Source organism: Daucus carota, chromosome 8, assembly GCF_001625215.2.
Source record: "Daucus carota subsp. sativus chromosome 8, DH1 v3.0, whole genome shotgun sequence".
Lineage (NCBI taxonomy): Eukaryota > Viridiplantae > Streptophyta > Magnoliopsida > Apiales > Apiaceae > Daucus > Daucus carota.
Genome location: NC_030388.2, coordinates 17,314,792 through 17,335,555, shown reverse-complemented (window position 1 = coordinate 17,335,555; position 20,764 = coordinate 17,314,792). Strand labels below are relative to the sequence as shown.

The 20,764-nt window shown below is 45.0% G+C and overlaps 1 protein-coding gene, 1 non-coding gene and 1 pseudogene across 2 annotated transcripts; 2 read left to right on the top strand and 1 right to left on the bottom strand.

Moving 5' to 3' along the window:
* Positions 1-3,395: 3,395 nt before the first annotated feature.
* Positions 3,396-5,147, top strand: LOC135148336 (uncharacterized; annotated as a pseudogene).
* A 9,327-nt stretch (positions 5,148-14,474) lies between these two features.
* On the top strand, positions 14,475-14,547 carry TRNAK-UUU (transfer RNA lysine (anticodon UUU)). The gene has a single exon. It is a non-coding gene; the product is annotated as a tRNA-Lys (tRNA).
* Positions 14,548-17,036: 2,489 nt separating this feature from the next.
* Positions 17,037-17,891, bottom strand: LOC135148267 (uncharacterized tatC-like protein ymf16). Its single transcript, XM_064082652.1, has one exon. The coding sequence runs from the start codon at positions 17,796-17,798 to the stop codon at positions 17,040-17,042; it is 759 nt and encodes a 252-aa protein (XP_063938722.1). The 5' UTR covers positions 17,799-17,891; the 3' UTR covers positions 17,037-17,039.
* Positions 17,892-20,764: the final 2,873 nt, after the last annotated feature.

Genomic DNA, 20,764 nt, shown 5'->3' with positions numbered 1-20,764 from the left:
GAGAGAGATTTGTCGACCGAGCAGATCTGGAGTGAAGACAAGTCGAGTGTGCCATTTCTATTTCATCAGAGACAATATGAAAATTAGGGATTGAGGGAGAGGGAGGAGAGAAGAAGAGTGTGCCGTGAACAAATCATAGTAGCTAGTACCCAATTGGAGGTGCTCTGCTAATTTGAGATGCAGAAGAATAGATCTGAAATTGAAGATGAAGAAGAAGAGAAGAAGAGAGATACAAAAGGGGGGAAACGAAAATTTGTGTTAATGCCAAGGGGGGAAGTAAAAATTATTTGGGGGAATTGAAATGGCACATCTCCAAAGCGGAGATACAGAAATTATATTACAAATAGAAATATAATATTTTAATATAATGCGTAGTTGAATTATGAAAAAAAATGAATTTTTCAAGTATTTATTTATAGTTTATTATCTTATAAGATATAATATTAAATATACAATAATTAGTGATATAAACAGTCGATATTTTATAATTATCTTATACGATCTTTTAACAAAATTTAGTAGGATTATTGTGTCTAGTAAACAAAATAACTGATCCTAGTATTTATTGATGTAGGAATATAAAAAAATTAGAAAAATAATCTTGTAATTTTTTTTAACAAAAATCCTATAAATTTATCTTGTAATTTTTGCCATTTTGTGTCCCAATAATTGAGGTATAATAAATTCTTTTTTTTTTGAAGAGTCAAAAATTCTCGTATCTTGAACAATTCTTATTTTTATATTTTTTATCTAAAAAATATATTTATATATATATTATGCATATATGCAAATATATATTGTTCATTTGTAATACCAACACAATTTTGTAGTTCGGATGTGAGTATTAGTATGTGTTTTATGTTTAATATTTAGAAAGTACTGGATATAATCTTTGTTATGTATAAGATTAGCTCAATATTAGTTTTTAAATATTTTTTTCGATGATCTAACCGTACGGATGTCGAGAACTAACAATATTAGTCATGTATAAAAAAAATTAAAATTTTTTATGTTTATTTTGTATGTTTTTTTAACAATACTAGTCAAACGTAAATTTTGTCTTATTGTGAAAAGGTATATTTTGTTCTGTAGTGTCTAACAGACAACGGTTTTTATACATAACTCTGTTGTATCATTAAAAATGACACAACTGTTACGCAAGTTATACCGTTGTAAGAGAATCCATTGTCTAAAATAGGCTCAGACAACGCTTCAGGGAAAACCCGTTGTATAAAAGTAGTGTAGACAACGGTTTATGGGAAGAAAACCGTTATATAATATATTTTCATTTTTATGAGTTAAAAATTCACATTTTCTTGGTCAATTATTGTTTTTCTACTCTTTGTATTAAAATATATATTTATATTATGCATATATGCAAATATGTATTGTTCATTTGTAATACCAACACAATTTTGTAGTTCGGATGTGAGTATTAGTATGTGTTTTATGTTTACTATTTAGAAAGTACTGGATAGAATCTTTGTTATGTATAAGATTAGCTCAACATTAATTTTTAAATATTTTTTTTCGATGATCAAACCGTACAGATGTCGAGAACTAACAATATTAGTCATGTATAAAAAAAATTAAAATTTTTATGTGTATTTTGTATGTTTTTTAACAATACTAGTCAAACGTAAATTTTGTCTTATCGTAAAAAGGTATATTTTGTCATGTAGTGTCTAACAGACAACGGTTTTTATACGCAACTCTGTTGTATCATTGAAAATGACACAACTGTTAAACAAGTTATACCGTTGTTAGAGAATCCATTGTCTAAATTAAGCTCAAACAACGCTTTACGAAACATCCGTTGTATAAAAGTAGTGTAGACAACGGTTTGTGGGAAGGAAACCGTTGTATAATAAATTTTCATTTTAATGAGTTAAAAATTCGCATTTCCTTGATCAATTCTTGATCTAATGCAAGAAAAACCTATGACTATCAAGAAATTGTTTATTTTGTTATAACTTTGATTAGGACTTTTGAATCTTTGCACTCTCTTATGTACATTTATTTTCTTAAAATTCATTCAGTTAGACAACATTTTATTAGTTAATACAGGCTTGTCTATAAGGCCATGTTACGATGCTAACAAAAACACTTGTATGTTAGCTTTCCAGTCACACAACACTATGTAAAACCCTTGTTTGAACTACTCATAAACAACACAAAAAATAAAACACTTGTCTAATTACAACAACGGTTTCTTGAACTATCGTCTGAAATTTCTTCACACATCGGCTCTCAAAACAGTTGTCTAACATGCATCATTACACAATACCACAGTTAAGAAACCGTTGTCTGATTGAATTTACTAGACAACAGTTTTTTAACCGTTATAGGTCGTAGGTGTTGGACAATAGTTTTTCGAGGACGAAAAGAAAGTGTTGTGTCTTTTTTCCAAACTACGCTTTTTTCATCGTGCGTTGTCTGATCAGTGTTGTCTAATGGTGTTTTTGTTGTAGTGAAGCTGGCACGTAACCATCTTCTAGCTAACTACTCCGTCCCACAATGCAAGTATATTTTGAAAAAAATATATATATTAAGAAAACATGGGTTAGGTTCAGATAGAACCGCTTAAACTTAGAACTTTAGAACCATATTTAATAATCATTAAATGAAAGTAATTAATTTGAACGTGTGCAATTAATTAACGTATGAATGTGTTTTAATATAGTACATATTTAAATGGGTTTGTCTAGTGTGTGCCCATGGGCACATGCTAAGTGCTAAAATTTATAGATTTGGAAGCTTTTGATTGGTGTGGTTGTTGTAAATGCAGGGGGATCCACCATTATTAGATAGTGTAAGCCAATAAAAAACTTCCAAATTCATAGATTTTAGCACCTTTTTTTTTTGAAAGCCATAGATTTTAGCACTTAATATGTGCCCATGGGCACACCATAGAAAAACCGTATTTAAATATACATGTCTCAATCAATGCACATTCTTAATTAATATTTGATCATTTCAACAATAAAAAAACATTTAATATTTAATTTAAATATCTCAGTAGTGTGATTCAACATAACTCCAAAATACGAAGAACTGGAGTGTGTTTGTTTTGATATTTTATTATTGTCTATATGTAGTGCAACAGAATATCGTGTTTTTTAATATTATATGAGCTAGATATGTACTGCATCAGAATCTCGTGTTGTGACGATTTCCCATTCCTTCCCCGCCTCTCTTCGCCATTCGATGCCTCTGCCTTCCCTTTCTATAACATACCCGGGCGCTCTCCTTTTCAATCACTAAGAAAAAAAAAAGACCAATAAAAGCCCTATCTAAGTAAAGCCTCGTCTGTTCTTTTTCCGGCTCCAGGGGACTTTACTTGACCCATTCTCCAGTCTCCCGCACTGCTCAAGTAAGTGTGCGACTCCGTATGAGGACCTCCTTCCCTTCTGCCTACTCTCCGTTCACACGGTTCTCAAAGCAGAGGAGGAAGGTTGGGCAGGAGGTACCACGAGCCCTCTGTCCCACACATCTATCCAGAAGCAAGTGTAGTTCACCGGTTCCACCGAATGCTCCTATCTCTCGGCAAAGATCGTGTGAGTGTGCAGTTATGCTTCGGATGCTTCGCCATAGAATAGATCGCCCCAGTTCCCTTTTCTTTTCCGGTGCACTCGCTTTATATCTCCGATACACAAGGAAGGACGCGGTGGGAAGGAAGCAGCCCTAGCCTCTGTCCGGCCGATCATTCCGCTGGCATCTCGCATTCACGCCCCCCCTTTGACTGCCGCTCGGGGATGTAGTTGTAGATACGTTAGTCTTAGTGGGTCGTTGGCTCCACTTGTTATCTCCTTCTACGACATGCTGTTGTCGTCGCCATATTCCATATGTCACTTAGTCATCTCTGCCTCGCTGCGGGTCAGCACCTCCGAAAGAAACGGAGGACTTCATTCAGTGACCCCGCGATCGCCCTCTAAACGATCAGAATAAGGTAAAGCTTGAAGATAAGTTTTGTACTCTATTAATTTCTCAGTCCCTCTAGTCGGGTGGGCGCCGGCCGGTCTTTCGACCAGATCCCCCTAAAAACCGTACGTGCGGGTCTCCCCGCATGCGGCTCACGCCATTCGAGGTGGCCCAGTCCAGCCATTCATTCGCAAATCCTGTAGTGAAATTGAGACAGCTCGATCTCGGAAGCTAATTCGCGTGTAGGCAGCGCTGTCTGTCGTACCGTTGACTCTATTCATATAATTTGCTTTCTTACATTTGTTATTTTATAGAGGCTCGCCCCCTATTTTTCCAAGAATTCGTGCACTTCCCTTTACTCCATAGGGCCTTCTCTAATAGGGAAAAGCCCTCCATTTCCGTCAAATGACCCGGCCTCCCCTGGCGCTTCCACCATCCGGGCCCCCTTTCCTCCCTATGCTCCCCCGGCGCGGGCCTACCACGCTTCGCGCCTGCGGCGTTTTCGCCAGACGGCCTTTGCCAGTAGTGCCATCCTCCCCGCTGGCTGTATAGGCGGGTTGTCCCTCGCTGCTGCGTTCTGTTAGGCTATGGATTACAGGAACAAATGTAATTGAATGGAACAGCAGGCGGGTTACACGTTCCACTGTGCCGAGATGTGAGGTGCAGGTGGTGATGATCACCCCGGGGTATGCGCTAGCGCCCTTGACAGGCACTCCAGAACCCGCCAACGCTCGTGAAAACCCGGGTCGGCCGGCCCTCCATTCGTCCGACCGGAGGTGTGGATAACGAGGCCACCTTCACAACCCTCTCCCTTCTGTCCCTATGTTGTAGTAAGGTAGGGTGGTTCGCTTGAGTTGCTCAACCGCCCCTTAGCCCGGTGCTCATGACGCGCTACGGAACCTCCACCGTGCGGGGGGACCAAGCAGGGCATAGCTAGCGGCATAGGAGCCGACTCGGCATCAGCGGCTTCGTGCCGCACTGGAGTGATCCAATATGTGGTTCCGCGCGTTCCACCACTTCTCCGTTCATTTCCAATACTAATCGTGAAACACCATGAGCAGCAGGATGTTGAGGTCCGAAGTTCGAAGTGAAATTTTTGATTTGCTCGTTCCTGGTCGTCATGGGAAAGAAAGGCAGAAATAATAAAGAGATTATTCCCTTAGGGCTTGTCCAATACCACCAGTACCAGAAACGCATCTCCTTCGCCCGCGCAAGATACTTCTATGCCAGCCGGGAAAAAAGGCTCTGTTATGAAACAAAGCGGCAGACAGGCTCATTTTACCGGTATTCCCTAATTAGTGGCCTTAGGAGATTAGGGTCCCCCTCAGATTCTCCGCTCATCTGCGGGGGGTTTCCGTATCCGTCTCCGCGGGGATCTCAAGATCGTAAGACATTATCGCCTTCGCGGCACTTGAGTCTATTTCTGTCATTTCCGGAAAGTGCACGGGCAGCCGCCCTTTCCCTTTTTCACAATGTTCGTGAAGTTGCTCACGAATCAAAGTTTGAATGTCCCTTCGAAGAAGTGCCGCACGCTCTTTTTTTTTATCGGTAGCGGGGTGGGCTACTTCCGTCGGTGCTGGCCCCCCGTTCTGGAGCCGGCGGGTTCTGAATGACCTCCCTCTCACGGTTTAAAAACTGGTTAACCGTCTCGAATAAATCCATATCGTCCCTCCGAAAAAGGTGTATCAATTACAGCCAACTCCCCTGTCTCTTTCCCTATCGAAAAACAAACCCTACTCCTTTTTTATAGAAATGCTAACCAAGTGACACACCGGGCCATGGGTCATGAAAGAGGTTGCCTCCCATCCTCCTTAACTATGTACGGCCAATGAACTCCTCGCTTTAGTCCGTTCGTTCTTTCTTTGGGCTCGGGTCGATAGTAGCCGTGGTAGTAATGTCCCGGAGCCCGGCTACCGACCCGAGGCGCCGAGTCATAAAGGGGCGTTAAACGTAATTATAGAAGGGCGTTACCACAAAAAACCGAGGCTTGGCAGTTCAAGCGAAAGTTTCTTAGACTAGTCCCACTAAGATGGCGGGGAAACTTACTTCCGAGAGAGCTGCTTTCGCCTCGGGAATTACCTAACGAGAGGGCCGATGCAAAAGTATAGCCCTTGACGCGAGGGAACGTCAGACAGACTTACCTCTGCTAACTACGTTTTTTATATAGACTGGAAGCTAGAGAGATACTAAGGTATAGTGCCGCTACCAGAGAAGGCTGTTTCATGCTAGGCGCCCACACCCACTACGCCCGAGCCGCGTCCCCGGCACACTTGCTATATCTGTATCCACTAACGCTTCATCCCACTTCATCCTACCAACTATACCTGATAGAAAGCCGTTCTATAACAAGTCAAGACAACAAGAAAGCAAGAAAAGGATAGCGATTGGTTTGGGAGCGTCACGGGGGAAGAAGATAGAAAGGTAACCTATGACACCGGGGAGTTACGCTTTTTCTCCCGCCTCAGCCTCGCGGATGGGAGGAGGGCGAGAGCTGAGCCCGCACGCTCTATGCTTTTCCCCAGCTTTTCCTCCAGTAAAAGATTCGCTCGTATCCCCTGTGTCTAGGGATTCCTGGGGCATGACTTAAGAATATAGTAGATTGTGCTCTTTCTTTCGATTGAGCGTCGGTACTTTTTGAGTCTCTCTCTGTAGGCATGCAAAACAACAGAGCCACTGCTCTTCGGGGCGGTGAGGTGGACAATCCCTTATTCCAGCTTTAGAGGAGCATCTTTGCATGAAACAATACTAACTCCTCAGTCAGCTGACCTTCGATTTCGGAGATTAGAGCAGAAGAACTCCGTAACGGCGGAGAAGGGTTTGGCCTCGAATCAAAATGATTTATCTTCTTCTCTTAAGAGATTTATAGTTAGGACTTGATCGAGGGATCAATTGACTCCGGAACATAAAGTAACAAATAAGACCAGAACCCCGTGTGGACTATGAACCAACAAAAAGAAGAATGCCTTTGAGCTCTTGTTCGAGTTCTTCCTTGATGACTGGAAGGGGAGACAGAAGTAGCAAATTCCTCTTCTCCCTGGAGGCTTTCTGGCATTTCCGGAATGGGAAGCTCTCTGATCTTTCCTTCGAGTTTTTATTTTATAGAAAATCGTCTATGAGAAGGACTTAAGGTATTGTACGTCTTGTTCCAAACAAGATCATGCAAAGTAAAACTGCAAACTTCATTCGAAAAACTCCAGTGCAACTGATGCAGCCAACAAAGAGAAGTCCAACCAGCAGCCGTCAGCTCCTAACTCGAATGCCTCTAGGCAAAAATCTGCACAAGGTCACAAAGAGGAAAAGCTCCCCCACGTCAAGTCTACAGGCCAACGGGCAACAACACCGTCCAATCATCCTTTTGATAATACATATTCTCTTCCAAACAATACTGCGGACAATCAGACGGAGCGGAATCTTTTTTCTTTTAAGAAATTTAAGAAACTTCTCAGCACATACAGATTTCTGCCGATCCTTCAAGCAGTACTGCTTCTCATGATTCTGAGTTGAGGGTTGATTCTTCTCATCAGGTAATAGTAGATGCCATTGACTCATCTCTGGCTGCTAACAATTCCAATGTTGATAATTAGAGTATTCAGGCTATTATGCCTATTATCTCTCAGCCTGATCATGAACTCATAAACAACATGGAGTCTAATATATCCCTTGTTTGCCTGAAATCCAAAGATGATGCTAACGTTCCAAAGGAACAAGCCGCTCAGACCAAGGGATACTTCTCGGACGCTGAACCTATGAGAGAAGCAAACCCCCTTTTTTTCAGTAATTTTTTACCATTTGTAAGGAATTCTCTCAAGTGTTATCTACAGCTTCGATATTAAAGAACGCTGACTGTACCCAGAAATCGAATCTGAATCCTACAAGGAGAAACCAGATACATCTGAAATCAAAAAGTACAAGAATCGAACTTGAAGAGCTCCAGAAGGATTATTACTAGAGCGTTGGCTCGTTCTTTTCAAACTTCTTCCATTCTTTTGTTAGCCATGATTAATAACCTCTTGTGGAATATCAGAGGCATAGGCAACATCAAATCAAGAAGGAGGGTTGGCAAGCTTGTAAAGATGTATAATATCTCGTTGATTGCTATTCTTGAACCTCTTCACCATGCTAATAAGATTCAGGAATTCTCCAACAGAATTCGTTTTAACTTTTCATTGGCAAACCAAGAGGCAGATGATAAAATATGGCTCTGTTGGAATCATGAAGTTCATGTAGTGCTTGTCGACGCGTTTGAACAGTGTATCACAGTCGACATCGGCTTCCTTAATTCTGATCGGGTAAGGCTTACCGTTCTTTATGCAAAGTGCTCCATTCAACGGCTTCTTTGGGAAAAACTTCCATTACTGTCTTAAGACATACAAGGTCCATGGATGGTTGCGGGTGATTTTAACGCAATTTCAGATGTGTCTGAAAAACTTGGTTGCAGACCTCAAAATCTTTTATCTTTTTTAAAAAGAAATGCGATGATTAATGATTGTGGCATCATTCACTGCGGTTATGAGGGCAGCAAGTATACCTATACCCGGTCGAATACCCAAGAGTGGGGGCTGTGTCAAAGCCAAAATTTACTGAGTTGGTTCCATTTGCATTTCTCTCTGGATCATCTAACGCATCTCCTCCTTCTGCTGTTCAAGTCCATTTGAGCGAAACTTGTCGCCAGCTCGATCAAACCAAGGTGGAGCGATATCCAAGAAAGCATTTAGTGTTTTGGTCATAGAGGGAGAATCCAAAGGCCAGGGCAATAACGATGTATTTACTAAATTGAGATATAGTGACTTGCCCCATGAGCTAAAGTCTAGCTAGGGCCCTAAACATGCTAATAGTATCAGGTCCCCCCGGGCCCGACGTTGCATTAGCGCAGAAGGGGATGGCCCCAACAATGGATCTTATTCCATTTCTAAAGCCGGACCTTGTCTCCTGGGAAAGGGGCATACATGTTTATCTCGAAAGTGCATGAAAGCTTGAACAACTCGTTAAGGAGCGGAGATAGAGTAAAAGATTTCTTTCTCGGGGAACTCGCTTGCCTACCCTACCTTCTAGGCGTTACACCTTTTCTCATTCAACAAAAAAAAAGAGGCAAAGCCGTGGCCATAAACTAGTGGAAGAGGGCTCATTTCACTGCTTCACCACATCCCTGAAAACTCTTTTACCCCTATTACTCACAGAAAAAGTAAAAACCCAAACTAAACGGTGTGCCCGGATGGTTCCGCTCGGTGCTTGGCAATGGGGTTCGCTCTCGGGGCATTATGAGATTAGCTGGTTCTTCCGAATCATCTGGTTTTTCCGAACGAATCTTAGTCATCCGACTCATCCTCAGGGAAATCTTTTTTAGCAGATTGCTCAACCCAATCCTATGGACTTAGCCTTGGGAGACGAAGGCCGGTGCGATCGGACGGGACATTTACTTTCTCTCTCGAGTTAACCCAACGAAGAGTTTGTGCTATTTTTAACCTAACTCGGTTTAGAAGGCCCGCCTACCCCACTCTAAAGTCGCCGGGCTCCGCTTATTCAACGGCTCATGGTTTATAGAAAAAGTGGCTGACTCCTTTTGTTATCCCAGTGGGTATATGGTTGAAGCCAGATATCGGTAGGACCTAGACGAGGGATGAAGGGGATTGGATCATCCATACACTTCAAATAACAAAATGGAAGCGGTTCGGGAAGTTACCACCGTCTTACCGCGAAGCACGGGGTTCACCAAGGTTTGGAAAGCTAGTGCTCGTGAATGCGCTCCTCATTTAGCCCCGTGACTCGTAAAAGAAGCCTTCGGCTGAGGAGCTGGGCTTGGAAAAATCCCGAGAGCCTCTGCCTGAACGCTCCGTTCTCGGTCAAGCCGCGTGAAGGGCCTCTGATAATGACGTAAATAGAGCTCGTTCCGCTACTCGCGCTAATCCATGATCTAATGTTCTCGCTTGGGATGGGAAACGAGGTAATTTGGATAGCAAGGAGGGGCGATCTCCTATCCTGTCTGGTCGTTGTGGCAAGCGAATCTATTGAGAGATATATTGAGCCGGTAAGGGGGATTGACTTGCCGAAAGTGATATGATGTCACGAAAAACGGCTGATAAGAGTAGAGCATCTTTCAGAACCTACGGCAAGTGTAGCTAATGCAGGCTAAGGTGCAAAAAGAAAATATCGTAAGAAAGAAATTAATTCTCAAGCTCTTCTCCTCGGTCGATTAGGTTTATGATATATTGTTCTCTGTCTCTTCTAGAATCATTTGTATCCCGCTCCCGGGTTGTTTAGCACGCAATCCGTCTTTGTCAAAACAGCTGTTCGGTTACGCAATCTTGGGCTTTGCACTTACTGAAGCTATTGCCTTGTTTGCGTTAATGATGGCTTTTCTGATTCTATTCGTATAACTTGTCCATCGGAGTAGAGGAATGGTTAACTCATCAGACTCATGATCTGAGGATTGTAGGTTCAAATCCTGCCTCCGAGAAGTAAGCTTGTTGAAAGGCAAGCCCGTTCTTGCTTTTATTCGCTGCGTCTGGCAAGGGATTACACGAAAGAAGAGAGTGCGGTCACGTAGCTAGCCCCAATCGAAAGCTTAGGTCGGAAGACTTTAGTGAGTAAATCGGAGACGGATTGAATCGCCTGGCAAAACTAGACCTATAGCTCCTAGTATTTCTCAGAATCACTAGCCGGATGCAGCAACAGAAAGCACATTCCGGCAGGAAAAAAAAAGAGTGTTGCGAAAGTTACGCTAGAAGCTAGAAGATAGGTTTCAACTTGTTTTGGTTGAAAGGAATAGCCCCTCATCGACACGGGAAGAGAGCTTCAAGCAAGTGGAAAAATCATGCCTTACGAGTATGCAAGTAATCCCGTCATCTCGTGCAAATGAGGGGAAATAGATAGAGAAGGAGGCTGTTCTCAAGACAAAGAAGAAGATCTTAGAAAGGTGCATGTCTTCTCGAAAGCACTCCCGGGCATGGTAGCCAAGACTCTCCACGGCTGCTCTTTCAGGCTAGCTCTGGGCAGGGCGCATATACACGAACCCACTTTTAGTCGGATCCGAGCTCCAGTAGACAGCGAGACAGCCATTTTAGTATACAGGAGCCAAGCAAGGCAAAGATAGGTGAGTGACACCAAGGTAATTCCAGCACGAAAGCAAGTGTTGTTATCACACGCCCGGTACTGTCTTATTGATTCACCTTCTATTATTCAATCAAGGAAGCAGAATCAACGGCCTTTGAAGAAAGATGACTAAGATATTGAGTTGGAAGTTGAACAAAAGCCCAAAGCCCAAGGAAGAGAAAGGGGGCAGGGACACGAAGCGTCCAACGACTTGAACTTGAGGATCACAAAGAACTATATGGCTTATCCGGTGGATGCGCGTCTTGGGCTCTTTTACCTCTAACTAAAAATCTCATAAGAAAAGAAAGTGCATTTTCCTAGGGTAGATTCAAGGAATGCTGAAAGGCTCTCCGAGTTCACAGGCGTAGTTGCGTGTACTTCATTTCATTGAAATTTCTTTTGTTCCGTTCTAGGCTGGCTCGCTTAGTCTTCAATACATCACATCGTCAATGTCAATGGCTGCTAACGCCGCGACGAGGTCTCCAGGGTTGTTTTCCAACTCGACCGGAGGACTCTGAAAAGGATTCATAGATGGCTAAAGAGTAACAATATGTGCGGTGTACTTTTAGGAAGAGAGTTCATCTTGCGTAAAGGCGCCTGATGGTGGCTGCCTAGAGACAACTAATTGCACAATTGAAAGAAAGACTTGCTTGTAGGAAAATGAACGGTTTTAAACCAAGTAAAGAACCCCACAACAAATAGATGGGGGCAGGAGATCTTTCTCATTCAGCGCAGTGCAGCTTATATAGAAGGGGCAAAGCGCTGTTCGTGGCACAGCTTTCTTACGAGATTTTCATTGATCGTAGCTAATTAGGCGGCAACAACCGAAGAAGCAGAAGAAGTAGCTGCTACCTTCTTATTTTTCTTCGGCTGGTTCAACTTACTCAACATAATAAACTACCATTGCAGCTTCTCCAGCTACCTCTGCCTCTGCTGTAGGATCCGCCGGTGGATCTTCCGCTCTGGGTACCTATGCTTCTATCCCAACCGAAGCCTTTGCTCCCGAGAGACCCATGCCCCCGTTCCTTCCCCTGACGCTGCTCCTAACCAACCGCGAGTAATGATGCAAAGCTGGGCTGGGTCTGGGCATGCCTACTCTCGAATCTAATCTAAGGAAGGGATGCTTGCTACTGGATATGATCCGGAGAAAGTTCTCTGGTTATGGAGAAGCATCCACACTAAGCGTGAGGCACCTTTACTCAAACTCAAGGATAGGATGGAAAAACTTGATATAGGGGAGCGAATGGGCAAACAAAAGAAAGATAGGTTCGATCAATAGCAAGCGACATGATAGATTTGATCTCACATTACGGTCTAAGGTACGTAGTGACTCGAGCGAAGCGAAAGGTCAACATTATTCAATCTTTCTAGTAGTGCATTACTTCGCAGTCAATCTGAACTTCTTTAGGTCGAGGGTCAACTATCGAATGTTAATGCTATTAGGGCATACAGCTTTGTCAAAACAAAAGGGTAGCGGAAACGTTCTATTCTCTATTGGAAGATAGGGAAAGAAAAAAGCAGATAAAAAGAAGCCTGGGTAGACTGAAGAATCTTTCAGGAACTCGGCATGATCCTTTGGAATTTATCCCGTCCGGATTGACTTAGGAGGTTTATTCAGAACTACGAATGGGATTCGTTCAAGGCAGCCGCATTTGAGGGACTTTGAGGGCATTCTTCCACTAATAGCAATGAGTGAAATACGCTTATATGGAATCGGCAGGTATGTGTCACGCATGATAGTTCGATTGGGGGAAGGTACCTGAGGTTAGCCAAATCACTATCTTCTTTTCTTGAATGAATAGATCAGGGTATTTGACTAAGTAAGGAAGTAGCACCGGCGGCAGTTAACTAATAGGGCTTTTCCCTCTTTATAGGGCTTACCTCTTTGTTCCTTTGAGAGTCATCAGAGAATGGGAGGTACTAATACCGGAACTCGTGTCTTATGCTTCTTGTTTTCCTATACTAAGGTGTCCTCTCTTACCTGGCTTATTAGCTCCCAAGACTTCACTGCAGGTCTAGCTCATTTTTATGTAAATGAGCATTGATCCCCTACTGTGACATATGATGGGGTACCTAGACTTGGTGGTGAGCTACCTTCTTTCATACTGTCAGTGAGGGTAAACATACTGGATTAAGAGATCCAAGGAAATAGAGCGACTTTCCATAACAACAATACCGCACTATCGTATTATATACGCCATTTGGCGACAAAGCCTTTGCTCTAATGCCTCGTTACGTATATCGCTAGCGATAGGTTTTACATCTCGCTTAGCCTCATCTCTTGAGCCTAGTGGGAGCTGCACAAGTAACCGCCGTTCTCTTATCCGCTTGAATAGAGAGAATATCCCAGCTAGAATAGAAAGATATATAGGATAGACTAGGGAATGATTGGCCTTAGCGATTCTTAGCTATGAACAACTCCTTCTTCCTCCCCTAGACCTATTGAAGTTGCCTACCCTTTATGCTTTATGATAAGGCTCACTCGCTACCCTAAGCCCTAAAGTTCCTTCGCTTACCGCCAAATCTTAATCTATTGCCCTGCCTCCAAGAGAATCAATGGCACCAACCGATTCAATGGCAGCTAGTTCCGGGGAAGCCGCTTCAATGGAAGTTGGATTGCCCTCCTTTGAGTGTGAGTGAAATTGGATGAATCTGTCAAGTAAAGGTCAACGTACGTAGCAGCAAGCATGGTGCATTGCCTATTTCTCGCTCGGAAGCCAAAACAAAACGAACACGCCTGCTACCTACTGTACTGGACCCCCGACCAGGCATTATACCTTTGTCGAATCGGAACCAATACCACCGCGCTCGAACAGTTGAGCGGCCGCCGGCCAGCAACTTCCGTGCACAGATATAGATTCATTCTTCATACCTGGTCCAGCCTCACAACCCTTCGCGGGTTGGTAAGAAGTCAGTCTTGTTTGGTAAGACGGAATTGGGCAAAGAAAAAAGAGTGCTCGACCGGAACAACGGCCAACAAAGACCGTAATTACATAGATAACTGCTCCTCACCTTCTCCGTCTTTAAGGCGAACCGTATGGCGGCTGGAAAGAAAGACGACCTCACCTTCTCGTAGATGGTGTCAGTGAGAGCCATTTGCTTTTAGTATCCCCCGTTGACCTTCTTTTGTAGATAGAATCTTCAATGAGTGGAAACAAGCAACCTTACTAATAAAGGTGTTGAGTAAGGCCGGCTTTCTTCGCATGCTTGAGCGCATCTTTCTCATATCGATCAAGGCTTTCCTTGAGTTTTCAATAAGGTTAGCGCTAGCTAGCCCGTTTTTTGCAGGAGTGCTAACGCGCACCCTTACGTTTTCTTCGCTTGCTCTGCAGTACGAGCCTCATACAGAGCCGCGCCCCTTTCATATGATGAGAAGAAGAGGGGCTGAAGGCGGCTTTGCTATCTAAGCGAAGGGGCCGCCCTCTTTTCCGCACCAATCCTTATTTACTACTACATATTTTTGGGGGTGTATAGCTCAGTTGGTAGAGCATTGGGCTTTTAACCTAATGGTCGCAGGTTCAAGTCCTGCTATACCCAAACCTACCTTACTATACTATGAGTAAGGATGCGTAGTAGCGTTCAAAGATCACTCTTTGGCCTTTTTTCCTTTAGACGCGCTTCGGCGGCGGATAGCAGCATGGGCAAAGCACTCTGCTGCGGCGAGAGCAGCCGGCTCTTATTGCATTCATCAAGATAGTCTTTCTCGCTCCTGAACTCTGCGGCGAGTTCAGCCACCACCCCCGGGCCTGAGCTCTGCTCGAGCGTAGTCAGCCAGCTTCGTGACTTTGCTTAGCTTCCAGCGTTGCAAAGGGATAACCTTTCAATATCTAGGCGCCCTAGAAGGAGAGGGGTCCCGCGGACTTCTTCCCCGAAGGTCAAGCCGTAGTCCCTGTCCCTGGGAGAAGTGGAAGGAGTTAGGAGGAGGGAGCGCCCTTTGCCCTAATAATAATAAATAATAATAAATAGGCGGCTTCGCCCTCAAGTCGTCAATAAAATAGAGAAAATATGTGATCATGACAGTACACTGATGCATAGGTCTTGTCTTCTTTACGGCCTTTTGATCATGATGCATCATGAACGCGCCAATATGTGATCGGGGTGAGCGGTGGTTAGATATAGGGGCGGCTTTGCCGGCTTGGATTGGAAGGAAGGGCTTCGCTTTCCGATCGCTTTTTGAGGTCGGTTTGGATGAGCGTGGGCAAGTTCGGGATTCGCTATCGCTTTCGGCTTGGAGCGGCCCACCCCCCTTGTCACTTAAAGGGAAAGCAAGAGAAGGGCCTGCTGGAAACCCGAGCCTTCGGCTCCATACTGATTAGGCCGGCCATAAAGGGACATCACGACTATCCTTTCTGGTAATACCGGGCTTTCTATGATCCTGATCAGTCAATTGAAAGATTCCGGATCCTTATGTGCTTTTTTTGTTATACTAGTGGCGGCAGATCTATTAGTAAACAGGAGCCGCTATCGCTCACCCGGCTGGATTGGATGTAAATCTGACGGATGGATAGGCGTAGCAGAAAAGATAGGGTCAATTACGAGAGGAAGGCGGAGGAAAAAAGACGAGGAGAGCAACTCCCAGTCGATATGGAGGCTCGGCAGTACCACGGCCGTAAGAACGACTCGAAAGACGGGCCCCCGCCCCGATAGTAGCGATAAAATATTTCGGAATAAAAATCGTAGCGTGGTAGCATACAATGGTTTCTTTTCTATGCCGTTCCATTCATACGAACCCAAGCCGATCCTATTTAGGCGTAGGGCCCAACTCCGTTCCTTTCACAGGTGACTCCGACTCCTAGGGTGAGGTTTGTTTTTATCCCAAGCTCTTTCTTTTTTTTTTACCTAAACTCCGTTTTAGTTGGCCTCCTTCGACCCAACTCCGAACCCCTTGCCTGGCCCCGGAAAGACCTGAGCCTTCCGGTTTATTGCTATATAAAAGCTTTCCAACCAAGCCGAGATGTTCGCCTCGATGCGGTAGATAAGTGGATAGGTTCGCGATAGGAGGACTGTCCCTTCACTTGCATGGGATAGCGAAGCCGCTCCAATCCACTAGAAAAACACATTATTCTACTAAAAAAATATTGTAGCATTTATTGAGCGAAGCCGCTCTGCAATAGTGAAGGAGCGGCTTGTCTGTCTCATGGCAGGCAATTTCCTTTTTGCTGTCTACTTTATAAGATAAGCTACTTTTTGCATGCGCTCTACTGTATCTGCCGCAGGTCTTATCAGCTTATATACTAAGCGAAGCCGCCTTCGGCCCTTAGCTCTCATCAAAGCCGCCCTCGCCCCTCTCTCCTCTCTCTAAAGGGGCTTACGAACGAGCGGAGTGCTTACGCCGATTGACAGAAATGCCGGCCGGAATTAGATAACGGTCCATCCCACCATAATAGATCTCTCCTACCGCTACCTACTAGTGGATTTATTTAGGGAAGGAATGCCGATTAAGCAATTCCTCCCATCCCGATAAAGCGAGTCACCCGTGATTCGAGAGTTCCATTTTCGCGCTGATGCAGGCCGATTGGGATCCCAGCAGTCAAACCACTGTGTTCGTTCCTCACCCTCCTTCCAATCCAAAATCGATTAGAAGGTGGGTGATAAGCAGCTGTATCCGTATCAAGCCTACCATCTCTTCTCACGAAAGTCTTTCCATCCCGTCTCCGAAAGTTTTGCAATATCTGTGGCCCTGCTTTAAAGCCCCAGAAAGGCGTCTTACTCTCTCTCTCTAAAAAAACCTGTGTGAAGCATAGTGCTAAGATCGATCGGCGAGGGATTCCCATAAAGTAGTTAGTTTAAGGGAAGCTGCGCTCGACGAACCGCCGGTACAAACGAATACCGTTTTTATTTTGAAGAAAGAGACGGGAGGGTGCAATGAATGCGCTGTAGCTAGCCTTGTCAGCGAGTTTCATCTATCTCCTGTAGAAAGAATAGTCTGGAATAGGGGCTGAAGGTCCAGTTAGATCAATTTATATCAATGACTTTATATCAGCTTTCTGTCGACAAATTACGTGATTGGTTGATAATTGCTCGGGAATTCATTGATAATGACTTTGCCAGGTTCTAGGGGGGCTACTCTTCTTTTTGTCGATCGAGCCGCTCTCCCTCATTCCACTCGTCCAGCCCTCTTCACGAACTTGTACAATCGATGCCACAGAGATAGCCAACTCTATTATCAAAGAAATAAGGAAACGGGCGACGATTTGGCACCAGATATCCGGAGGTGTGGAAAGAGCAGCTGTGAGAAGCGGAAAAACCATCAAAAAACGACGATTGTTCGTGGAGGTTTCCACAGAAAGACCCCTTGGTTCTGGCAAACGGATCACAATTACAGGTACCTGAGAGCATACCGATGGAATGAACGAAATACGAACAGTTAACATAATATGGTCATAGATCTTGGGTTGTAACTTGATCATGAGCGAATTTGTTGATGTTGCACCCATGAAGTATGGAAAGTGCCAAACATTGGGAACTACCCGGGGAAGAGTTAGAAACAGGAACAAGGAGAAGCGAGAACCACTTAAATGGAGGAATCGATTGTATTTCGTCCTTTGTTCCCCATAGCAACTGGGGATCAAAAAGCACCAAATTTGATGACTTATTAAGGGAAAGACGAAGTAAGAGCATGCTATTGGAGACGTTGCAACATATGTCGGGGAGGCCTCCGTTGATTGTGTACGAACAAAATACGAGTCCAAAGGCAGGGTAAGAAAGGGTTTAGCTAATGGAGATATAACTCTTCCGGGAACCAGTACGTAACGCGTAAACCATGTCAAACCAAAACCGATCAACATCCGAACGAAACGGATTCGAACTTCTCCTATAAAAGTTTCCGGTGCGAAATGAAATTCATAGGATATATATGAGTAATTCAAAGGAGAAATAAAAAAACTTATTCATTTAAAGATTTCTCTGACATGAGGCGGGGCCACCTTCTTTGAGCCCTTGCCTCACTAGACCTAAAAGTGGAGCTCCAATCTGTCTCTTTCCCACACGTGCAACTCTAGCTGGTCCAGTCGTTTCCTTATATTCATTCACTAGCATTTCAAGTTTCTTTGCCGTTTTTTGTTTCATCCGACTTAGATTGAACTCATGCATGCTGTCGAAAGTCATCTTTTGCTCGAAGGCTTGTCCAGCCTTATAAGCACCAAAAAGTGCCATCTCAATCTCAAGGTGACTAGATTGAGTGGGTTAGAGGGACCTCAGAGCAAGCACCGATACACAAGGAAGGACGCGGTGGGAGGAAGCAGCCGCCCTAGCCTCTGCCGGCCGATCATTCCGCTGGGCATCTCGCATTCATCAACCCCCCCTTTGACTGCCGCTCGGGGATGTAGTTGTAGATACGTTAGTCTTAGTGGTCGTTGGCTCCACTTGTTATCTCATCTTCTACGACATGCTGTGTCTTCGCCATATTCCATATGTCACTTAGTCATCTCTGCCATCCTGCGGGTCAGCACCTCCGAAAGAAACGGAGGACTTCATTCAGTGACCCCGCGATCGCCCTCTAAACGATCAGAATAAGGTAAAGCTTGAAGATAAGTTTTGTACTCTATTAATTTCTCAGTCCTCTAGTCGGGTGGGCGCCGGCCGGTCTTTCGACCAGATCCCCCTAAAAACCGTACGTGCGGGTCTCCCCGCATGCGGCTCACGCCATTCGAGGGTGGCCCAGTCCAGCCATTCATTCGCAAATCCTGTAGTGAAATTGAGACAGCTCGATCTCGGAAGCTAATTCGCGTGTAGGCAGCGCTGTCTGTCGTAACGTTGACTCTATTCATATAATTTGCTTTCTTACATTTGTTATTTTATAGAGGCTCGCCCCCTATTTTTCCAAGAATTCGTGCACTTCCCTTTACTCCATAGGGCCTTCTCTAATAGGGAAAAGCCCTCCATTTCCGTCAAATGACCCGGCCTCCCTGGCGCTTCCACCATCCGGGCCCCCTTTCCTCCCTATGCTCCCCCGGCGCGGGCCTACCACGCTTCGCGCCTGCGGCGTTTTCGCCAGACGGCCTTTGCCAGTAGTGCCATCCTCCCCGCTGGCTGTATAGGCGGGTTGTCCCTCGCTGCTGCGTTCTGTTAGGCTATGGATTACAGGAACAAATGTAATTGAATGGAACAGCAGGCGGGTTACACGTTCCACTGTGCCGAGATGTGAGGTGCAGGTGGTGATGATCACCCCGGGGTATGCGCTAGCGCCCTTGACAGGCACTCCAGAACCCGCCAACGCTCGTGAAAACCCGGGTCGGCCGCCCTCCATTCGTCCGACCGGAGGTGTGGATAACGAGGCCACCTTCACAACCCTCTCCCTTCTGTCCCTATGTTGTAGTAAGGTAGGGTGGTTCGCTTGAGTTGCTCAACCGCCCCTTAGCCCGGTGCTCATGACGCGCTACGGAACCTCCACCGTGCGGGGGGACCAAGCAGGGCATAGCTAGCGGCATAGGAGCCGACTCGGCATCAGCGGCTTCGTGCCGCACTGGAGTGATCCAATATGTGGTTCCGCGCGTTCCACACTTCTCCGTTCATTTCCAATACTAATCGTGAAACACCATGAGCAGCAGGATGTTGAGGTCCGAAGTTCGAAGTGAAATTTTTGATTTGCTCGTTCCTGGTCGTCATGGGAAAGAAAGGCAGAAATAATAAAGAGATTATTCCCTTAGGGCTTGTCCAATACCACCAGTACCAGAAACGCATCTCCTTCGCCCGCGCAAGATACTTCTATGCCAGCCGGGAAAAAAGGCTCTGTTATGAAACAAAGCGGCAGACAGGCTCATTTTACCGGTATTCCCTAATTAGTGGCCTTAGGAGATTAGGGTCCCCCTCAGATTCTCCGCTCATCTGCGGGGGTTTCCGTATCCGTCTCCGCGGGGATCTCAAGATCGTAAGACATTATCGCCTCGCGGCACTTGAGTCTATTTCTGTCATTTCCGGAAAGTGCACGGGCAGCCGCCCTTCCCTTTTTCACAATGTTCGTGAAGTTGCTCACGAATCAAAGTTTGAATGTCCCTTCGAAGAAGTGCCGCACGCTCTTTTTTTTTATCGGTAGCGGGGTGGGCTACTTCCGTCGGTGCTGGCCCCCCGTTCTGGAGCCGGCGGGTTCTGAATGACCTCCCTCTCACGGTTTAAAACTGGTTAACCGTCTCGAATAAATCCATATCGTCCCTCCGAAAAAGGTGTATCAATTACAGCCAACTCCCCTGTCTCTTTCCCTATCGAAAAACAAACCCTACTCCTTTTTTTATAGAAATGCTAACCAAGTGACACACCGGGCCATGGGTCATGAAAGAGGTTGCCTCCCATCCTCCTTAACTATGTACGGCCAATGAACTCCTCGCTTTAGTCCGTTCGTTCTTTCTTTGGGCTCGGGTCGATAGTAGCCGTGGTAGTAATGTCCCGGAGCCCGGCTACCGACCCGAGGCGCCGAGTCATAAAGGGGCGTTAAACGTAATTATAGAAGGGCGTTACCACAAAAAACCGAGGCTTGGCAGTTCAAGCGAAAGTTTCTTAGACTAGTCCCACTAAGATGGCGGGGAAACTTACTTCCGAGAGAGCTGCTTTCGCCTCGGGAATTACCTAACGAGAGGGCCGATGCAAAGTATAGCCCTTGACGCGAGGGAACGTCAGACAGACTTACCTCTGCTAACTACGTTTTTTATATAGACTGGAAGCTAGAGAGATACTAAGGTATAGTGCCGCTACCAGAGAAGGCTGTTTCATGCTAGGCGCCCACACCCACTACGCCCGAGCCGCGTCCCCGGCACACTTG

Bases quoted from the DNA above. Each gene is read 5' to 3' on its own strand.
- LOC135148267 (XM_064082652.1), bottom strand. From the start codon at position 17,798: ATGTTGATCGGTTTTGGTTTGACATGGTTTACGCGTTACGTACTGGTT.